The sequence below is a fragment of the Penaeus monodon genome, chromosome 8, assembly GCF_015228065.2.
Source record: "Penaeus monodon isolate SGIC_2016 chromosome 8, NSTDA_Pmon_1, whole genome shotgun sequence".
Lineage (NCBI taxonomy): Eukaryota > Metazoa > Arthropoda > Malacostraca > Decapoda > Penaeidae > Penaeus > Penaeus monodon.
The window spans coordinates 20,865,224-20,874,341 of record NC_051393.1 but is presented as its reverse complement, the minus strand read 5'-3'; the positions used below and the strand labels follow the sequence as shown (position 1 = coordinate 20,874,341).

General features: G+C 39.9%; 1 protein-coding gene across 1 annotated transcript in view; it reads left to right on the top strand.

Moving 5' to 3' along the window:
- The first annotated feature begins 509 nt into the window (after window positions 1-509).
- Window positions 510-9,118, top strand: part of LOC119575905 — a 16,694-nt gene continuing 8,085 nt past the window's right edge. Inside the window, exons 1-13 of the mRNA XM_037923441.1 lie at window positions 510-637; window positions 3,358-3,479; window positions 4,849-4,978; window positions 5,154-5,298; window positions 5,454-5,556; window positions 5,788-6,017; window positions 6,146-6,275; window positions 6,413-6,584; window positions 6,697-6,812; window positions 6,909-7,107; window positions 7,249-7,388; window positions 7,624-7,770; window positions 7,856-7,990. Of these exons, the coding sequence (XP_037779369.1) occupies window positions 3,366-3,479; window positions 4,849-4,978; window positions 5,154-5,298; window positions 5,454-5,556; window positions 5,788-6,017; window positions 6,146-6,275; window positions 6,413-6,584; window positions 6,697-6,812; window positions 6,909-7,107; window positions 7,249-7,388; window positions 7,624-7,770; window positions 7,856-7,990 (1,761 nt within the window). The 5' untranslated portion in view covers window positions 510-637; window positions 3,358-3,365. The remainder of the gene's footprint in view (window positions 638-3,357; window positions 3,480-4,848; window positions 4,979-5,153; window positions 5,299-5,453; window positions 5,557-5,787; window positions 6,018-6,145; window positions 6,276-6,412; window positions 6,585-6,696; window positions 6,813-6,908; window positions 7,108-7,248; window positions 7,389-7,623; window positions 7,771-7,855; window positions 7,991-9,118) is intronic.

The following is a 9,118-nucleotide window of genomic DNA, read 5'->3' as shown; positions in this document are numbered from 1 at the left end:
CTCGACCCCAACCCCAAGGGATCCTCCCATAATCCCTGATGAACAACCTATACAAACGTGCTAACCCCAGGAGTAACTTACCTGTGTCGCAATCGTGGTTCATGGTCCTTGATCAAAGGTGAACAAACCAAAAAAGTCAAAATGGGACTAGCACCTGATAATTAAGTAAACCTGTAAGACAAGGGCCTTAAGATGACTAAACGTCAGAGGAGAGATCATAAGACCCATAGACGATGCAAGGAACTCGACCCAGATGTATCGAATGCATTATATGGTCGGCTGTCCTCTACAAGGAGGACCTGAAGGAAATCTTATGCTTGAGTCGATATTTTACTCTACCTACCAATGTCTTGCAAGAGATAGTAAAGATTAGGAATGGGAAAAGGCAACAGAAGGGTCACCTAGTTCTGATGCCAAAAATCTTCAGGATGAAAACCCATGATGTTAGGCTTCGGAAATAGCAGCATCAGCACTGACCAAGGACTAGTCGACAGTTGAATTACCATGCTGCAGCATACCTGCACTTCTTTTTCCAGAATCTGATGCCTGTTGTGCGGGATCCTGTATGCCGGAATATACACAGGCTTAACTGCAGGTTCTAGAGTGATAGTGTCCAACCACATGCATTCTGAATAAGGTACGGCTTTTCGTGGGCAAAATGTCGGATTTGATTTAACAATTTACAAAATCTCCTTAACCTTGCCAAATGCAAATGGTCCTTGCATAGTCTTTGCTAATGCTGAAGGCAAGAGAAGACTGTGTGGGAAGCTCAAATTCAGCTATGAAGATCCGTGATTTGCTATCTAAATTTAAACCTAACACCACTGTCAGTAGTCATAAGGGCAGGGTTTCATCACATGGGCTTGTGCACTCATATCCCTCAAGATAAAGAGAGGCTGTGATCAGTGTGGAAAGACTTCCTTATGACTAACTTCGCCAAGTAATCATTATCAACCCACATGATCTTGCATTCAGTACACCAGCACTAGCAATACGAGACCGAGAAGACGATGCAACTCCACCAGAACCTAATGGGATTTGTCCTCCTGGTTTGAAACTTGCTATCTCTTGTGCTTTTTTATTTTTTTTTAACTACCTACTTAATGCAAGCTCCTTCCCAGTTAATTTTTATGATAAGTTTGAGTGGTTGCCTTCTGATCCAGGAACCTCGTGCTCTGTTACAATATGAACAGAGTGGCCTTGCAGAGCACCCTCAAACACTTAGGACACAGCCAAGGTTTCAGTGCTCAGCTTGTCAAGTGTGAACGTGAGTTTTATTACAGGCAGCTACCTGGGAGAAAGTGCTACATAATACTGCACCCCAGGAGGAGGCTCCAGATACGAGGGTAGGAAATGGGAGGGTTGCTTTATGCAATGATACTTGGGCACAGGCGAGGCACGCTGACTTCCTGCCTTCGTCTGCACTGGCAGTTCACTCTGGCCTTAGCATGAGTTCTACCACCCTGAACACTAGCTATAGTGGATGCTGATACAAGTTACAAGATAACCTCTATATTATCTGGCAGGTCCAGAGGAAACCTCAGTATTTTTTTCTTTATTGGGCAATAAACACAGGGTTTATAGAGATTCTTGTTTGTACAGTCATAACATGGGTGAAGTTATGGGCAGAGTGTTGGTGTGCATAGATGTCCTCTGAGCAATCTAACACCCGCAATTTTTCAGCATTTGAATTGAAAAAGAACGACATCTCTTATCGTCTAAAGACTAAGAACAGAGATGGAGAGGAAAGGCATTAAAACCTATCAGCTATAGGGAATTAGTCTCTTCCGAGAAACTCTGCCGAAAACAGCCCCAGTAAATGATGTATCTTACAAGATGGTAATGCATCTACCAGAGACTTGCCTAAAATATTTGGTACATCTTTATATTCGGATATTCAGGAAGAGCACAGTGCCAGAAAGCTGGAAAAAAAAAATCATTCCCACCCCAGGCATGGCTACTGCAATAGACCAATATCTCTAACAAGGTGCCTCTACAGATTGTTAGAGAAAATGGTAAACTTGAAACTAACTTGGTTCTTGAAGAAATACAATGTGCTGACAGAATTCCAATATGATTTTGGAGAAACGAGATCGTGTTGCACCCATGTGGGACTGGAATCTGCCTTTAAGCATCGCCTCCTGGCAGTTTTATTTGATTTCAGAAAAGCTTATGATACATGGAAAAATGCCATCCTAATGAAGCTATTTGAAATTGGCTTCACAGAGCCCTTCCCCCTTTCATTAAAAAATGGCAGACTAAAAGTTTAAGGTCCTGGTGGGTAGCAGCTTTACAGACCTGAATAATCAAGAGGATGGGAAGTGATTTCATAATTTCCATCTCGCACATTGTGAGGAACAGACTGCATAACACTCCTGCGGCTTTATCAGTTCTGATACACAGCATGCTGGACAGGTCAAGAGAGATGCTCGTCATCAACACCCAAGAATTTCAGTATTCTAGACTCCGTCCATAATGAAGCTTTACCTACAGGGGACTAGATCTTCATTTGTTCATGTATCCTGAGAGTAGAGAGAATATATGTACATGATATATTGAACAAGATTGCAGAGAGTTCCAGATTCCCGTGTCATGACACGAGGTTGACCAGCGGAAATAGGTGCTGCAGATGAACGTTGCAGGCAATCTGCATGAAAGTATCAGTACCTACCTACTCTCCCGCCATGCACGCCTGACCCCCTTCTACTCCTCAGCCAAAGTCAAACGAGTGGAGGGCAAACGAAAGAAGTGGGAGTTGTGCACTGGCAGTTGTTTAAAGGAATGTGCGCTTCTGGCCGCAGAATGGAACTAAAGTAAATAAATCCATGTGGATGAACGAACAACGGGAATAAGATTAACAATAAAATAAACGAGAGAAGTTTTGTAGATTCTGAAATGAAAAGTAGGCAGATTTGGTAAAAATATTTTTCCAGAAACTGGTAAAAAAAAAAAAAAAAAAAAGCATGGAAATTTTAATACTAAGGGTTTACCAGGCGAAAAATTTTAATCTATCGCCTTCACCTCTGGAGTACATGTCGAAGAGGATTTTTTTTTTAGGGAAGCTTACATGTACGTGTCTGAATATATGAAATACTGATATGAAACAGCTGAAAGGGTTAATAGTATATCTCACATTTTTCTTACAATACATATGAATTTATTTTAAGTAATTAAACAATTTACATATGAATATTTCACTAGGAGTACTTTTTTCTATATAATTTTCATTTATAAACGAAGAACATTGGCCTATTCCTATGCAGAAAAAAAAATAAAAAACCTCTTTTTGTAGTGCCTTTCAAGGCAGTCAAGAACAGTATTCTAGTAGCACTTTGTTGAGGATGTATCTCTTTTCAGGCAGGAATATGATGAATGTAGCACCAAATGTGTCCCTGGTCATACTGCATGTTTTACTATTGACGGCTGCCTGTCTGCCTGCTGCTTGGTCTCTACCAGAACCTCCAGACCTCGCCCACCTGGTAAATAGACAGGGAAGGGTTATGGAAAGTGTAGTGCTTGTCTATACTGTCTTTTTGTATGTGATTAAGCCGAGAATAAAAACTAGCATGTTTACAAAACCTTTTAATATATAATTGAGAAAAGTGCCTTAATATTGACATAAAGTTTATGCAATTTGATCCCGTTATATGGAATGCACACACACACCACACCACACCATGAGAGACCTTGAAAGCTGTCACCTACCTGGGACCAGGTGCTCAAATGCATTACGGCACTGTATCTCCTTAAGGCGCCGTGGCTTACGGCCGAGAGCTCCTACAACCCAACATAAGCAAGGGATCCGCCATACTATATGAATCAAGGCACTGTAGAGTAAGGCAGGGGGAGAGCAGCCTTAGCGGAACCATAAATCACATTTTTGAGACGTAGAACAATTACTACCTTACTATTTGCATTTTGCCCAAATAGAAGTTGATGGACTAATAAATAAAGTAATGAATATGACCTTCCAGTATAACAAGTTGTATTGCCAATATGCATGTATCTCACTCCAACCCAAGTAAACAAGACATTACACTATAACTAGCATAAGTACTGTCTTTGCTTCAGACGCAATGCTTTTTGTCTTTATTTTTAATACTGTTTATATACTATTAATATCAATATTTTCATTGGTGCTATCGTCGTTTCAGGAGGATGGGTGAGCATCACAAAGATTCAATGGAAGATGTACAAATATAGCTATGCCTTTAAAAGTTTTTCTAAGCATTATCGGTCTTTTGACGAGAGGTAGGATGCTAAAATTACCCTTGTAATACTAGCCATCTTCGCGATGAGACAATACTTAGTTCCTATGTTTCACGATACTCCTGCATTCCCTTAATAAGGTCAGTTTTTTATTATTATTATATATAAGGAATCTTGCATATTTCCCCTGCTCTGAAATTCTGGAAAGAACCGTTAAAAGTTCCAATATACCATGGGCTCGATACAGTGCTGATGAGCATTTATTGCTTGTGATTGGTCAAGATTGTGTAAGAGCCGCCTAAAATAGTAGCTGTGATTGGCCACTGAAGATCCGACGCTTGTACATACGAAGCTAAGACCGAGATACAGCGCCTTATCCGGGCTGTGATTTGGGCTGCCACACGACGGTTAAGGCTTCCAGCGCTCCTTAACTTTAAGGCTTTTGAATCTCCGGTCCTTTATGTGTGTGTGAACTTGTCAAGGAAGGAGCCTTGTTTAGACCCTATATATATTCACATTACAAAATATAGGAATGTATAATTTCTGTATAAAGATTGATGCTTATATTTCACTTAAGGAGTGTAAACTTTGTTTAGAACAAGGGCAGCAATAATTGAACTATACTTTCTATATCGTCAGATGGCTACGATGTATGATAGACCATTCAGATCTTTAGCAGACCTGAATGCATATACAGATAACATTCTGGATGTTGCAAATCTTCAGATTAGCAAAGCATTTTCCGTAGAAACTCGGAGATATAAACGAGGTAAATTTTTGTGCATTTGGTCAATATATTAAAAATTACACAGGTAAGAATGCATGCTTTAGTTCGGTTCATCATGTTCGTTATAAATACCTCATGCAACAAGAACACCTGGCCTGTGAGACGCACAAACCTCATTCCTAGTCTGTTAGGTATAAAATACCATCGATATTTCCAGACCTTGACGTCACTTCCATGAAGGTAAATAGAACAGACAAACTGGCGCTCAGTATGTCTAGTAAGCCTTCTCTCCTTCAAGAGGTCTCAGCATTGCAGGCTGTGGTTGCGCAAGACAAAGACTATTGGGTGTTAGGCTATCACAGGTAAAGTACACATTAGTCAGATGTTTATTCCATAGTGTGATGTACTAGAGTTTTTCCAAACATGTGCTCGCTGTTTTCTTTCTTTTTAAATATTGATTAGTATTTTCTAGTTTCATAATCTCATAAACGCTTTTCTTTTTCCACTTCTTACATAGCCATCATAACCTCACGGTGCTCGAGGTATCCAGAAATGAAAGCGCACTGCACCATTTAGTAGACTCAGAGTTAAATATTTTCGGTGGAGTGGACAAAATTACTGTAAGTCTAGACACTATCATATTCTTTGGTGCTGCTAATATATTCCTTAGTTGTTAGAGGTTTTGTGCCCCATTATGAATAAGCATTAAGTAATATTAGTAATTTTGGATATCAGTTATATAATTTATTTATTACAAGAATGTGATAATTTGTAAGCCTAATACCTTCTCCTCTTTTATTTACAATGTATCTAACCTCCTATATAAATCATGTTTATATTACTTGATCCAGAGCCACATCATAGGCGGACAGCTCTGGATCGCGGTGGCCCCCCCTTCAGCCAACTATGTAGGAATCGTGAGGGTGGACCTCGCTTCGCCGACGGCGGCCGAGTCCAGTCAGATTATCCCTGGAGAAGGCTTGGTGGGCGGCCTGTTTATGTTCGAGGCGGCGGGCGAGTTGTATTTGGTCGTCGGCGCCAAGGACCCAGCCGGCGATGGTTCATTTCATGCCAGATCTCGGTATCTCTGCAAGTTTCAAGTCTAATGAAGTCATTGTAATTAATGAAATTGGTGATACAATAGTATGGTGTAAAATGTCTCATCAGGTCCCGTATTGTTTTTTACATTTTCATGTTTATGGTTTCAAGATTATATCGACTGAATGGCAATTACTTTGATCGCCAAGATGAGCTAGTCTTCAGAACCAAGGATGTGTATGATGTTACAGGCTTCAGTGAATGGGGCAATTATTATCTCGTGTTTGCCATGGCATATTCTGTGAGTACCAACAGAAGTAATGTACAAGTTTCTCTCTCGAGTTTTTTATCAAACTAACTTGCTAGAATTGATGTGCAATGCTTGAGTAGCTTCCTCTACATCTTTACTACCTTAAAATGAAAACTGTTTCTCTTCAGGAAGGTTCACAAGTGTACAAGTTCGACCCTGTGGTACAAACTGTGACCCTCCTGCAACAACTTCCGGACACTGATGTCTACAAAGTTTTGCACTACATTGAAGCACAAGAAAACAAGCATTATATTGTGACACTGAATAATGGAGGATCTCCCAAAATTTACTGGTGGACAAGTTAGTTTGAGATTTGAGTATTTTCTCAGAAAATAACTTTCTTACAGCATTCCTACTGTTCTCTGAAATAACTAGTGCAGACAGTTTATAAACAAAATTATATTTACACTAGGTGAACAGCTGCTTCTTTGGCAAGCTTTAGACTCCATTCCCCTGATGCATGAAAGCAGCAGCGTGCAGACGTTCTTGTTCAATTCCCTCGAAACTATAGTAATGGTTTCTAATGGCGTGAGTAACAAAGTATTTGTCAGTTGGGTGGAGTTGTAGGAAAGATTACAACTACACTTTTTTCACTATTATTCAACCAAATATGTTCTTGTTCAGGGTAGAATTACTATTTACACGGACGATACATCCGGGCATTACCGCTCCGACTTCGTCATAGAAACCACCTGTAGCCTCATTGATAATATGTTCATGGTCCCAATGGAAGAAAAGCATGTGTTAATTTACGCATGCAAAGACGATCAAGGCAATAGCAGTCTGGAGGCACTAGATGTTGTAATAGAGGAAATCGAATTGGGTAAGGAAAACTCCGTTAAGAATGACAATTTGTGGAATGCAATGAAATAATCAAACAGGTCCCCCCCCCCCTTTTTGTATGTGATTACGAAAACTCGTATCATCGCAATAGGACGACGAAAGTTCTTTTATGACATTTCAGCGCCTCCCATGAATGCGCCAGGCGGACTTCTCCTTTGCCTAAAAGACTTGCGAAGCGAGCTGGATGAAAGGCAGCGTGGTGTATCATACCTCGAGAGTGTTACAGCGACTGGTGGCCTGATGACCACAGATATGAAGCAGGTGGTAGAAATAGCAATTAGTTAATAACGATCTGTAGCTTCATAAATGCGAATGTACGAAAAATTTGCGAGGTCAAGGAAAATGTAGAAAAGCATCCTATTTTTGGTATCCAGATAACCAATTTAGTTATTTTGAAGTTAATGGTGACAATGGGCCCGAGTGTAAGCTATCAGTGTGATACCACCACTCTTAGTGACTATCAAAAATCTATTATAAAAATTTAATCTTTTTGCAGACTTGGACCGGTCCAGTGACGTTTTCTGGTGGGCTGTCTGTTAGAGGCAAGACTACTATTCATACCGTTACCATATTGGGAGCTGACGCTGTCGACCCGAATGCAGACACTTTCCACAGTTTCTCGAACAAAACTTCTGAACTTGAGGTTAGTCTCACCTTTAGACACTCAGATTTCGAAAGCTCTGTATCCCTCAAATAAATGTACCAAATGTCATGTTTTCTCTAAATAGGATCTTGTGGAGACCCTCGCCTCCAACATATCGGACATACTTTATCATTCTGGGAACCAAAACATCATCGGCCCTGTTGATGCCACTTCGCTTTCCTGTGATAAGTTCGAGTCAAACGTTACCAGGATCGACAGGGTAAGTGGAGGGAAGCGTAACTCGTCTTGTACTCCTATCAGCACTTACAAATTTTACTAATATTTACCAGATGTTTTGTTTATCGTAAATCATTTATCATTAGTTTATTTTAACTAAATTCATAATTTAATGTTTACTTAACTTGCTGTACTAATCTTAATCATCCTCATAACTACGTTATTATGAATATCAAGGGCATCGCTATTATGAGTTCACTCTATATCATTAATTATTGGAATTGTTTCCCTTTGCCCCACATTTTTCGTCACTACCAAAAACATGTGTGTGACATACCCGGAACCATCACGCGGCTATCTGTTGCGGGTCAGTGCACACGCGGGCAGTTAGCTCTCACTTCTGTATATATTGTTTTTTTTTTTTTACGAAAAAAAGGGCTTGCTTACGTTATTTACCACTTAGGTATGATATTTTGTCAAATTTTCGAGAAATAACTTTAAGAATTAAACTATTCTCCTTTGATTTTACACTTACTCTATTAGCCGGTTTAGTCCATAGTTTGAGACTTGCTTGGGCTTTTTCGTTTTTTTTTCATTTGCTTTTCGCTGTGTTCATTAAAAGATTTTCCTTGTGATTTGACAACGGAATTTGGATGAATTCTCGACTCGTTTTCCTTCCATTTTCTTGACTAGGTAAAACATTTTTTTCGGTTTTTCTATATCCAAAGAAATTCTTTTATATTTAGGTGGAACCTTTGAATCCTGTCTTGACGAAAGTGGAGACGATCCCCGGCTGAAACGAAAGCAGTGCTGGCTTCTTTGTCGGAAGAATCAAAGGCTCAAACTAAAGATCACTGAAGCCTCGAATCAGAACTCTAATGAGGCCAAAGATCCGTTGAAGGGACTCGATCCTCTGCCTTAAAAAAAAAATCTGTTGTTGGTCTTTTGGGGCATAGCTCAAGAAAAGACAAAAGGCCTAGAGATTGTTTCTGAACATTCAGAGGCAGAAACCCCCTAGGACAGATATATGAATACTTATATTCATAGAATTTTCAGATGTAGATTATTAGCAGAGACGTCATGAAACGTCCGAGTCAGACTTCACAGACGATGTCCGAGGGGGGAGGTTTAAAAACCCTTTTTTTTTAAAATTTTGTAAAGTGAAGGGGTG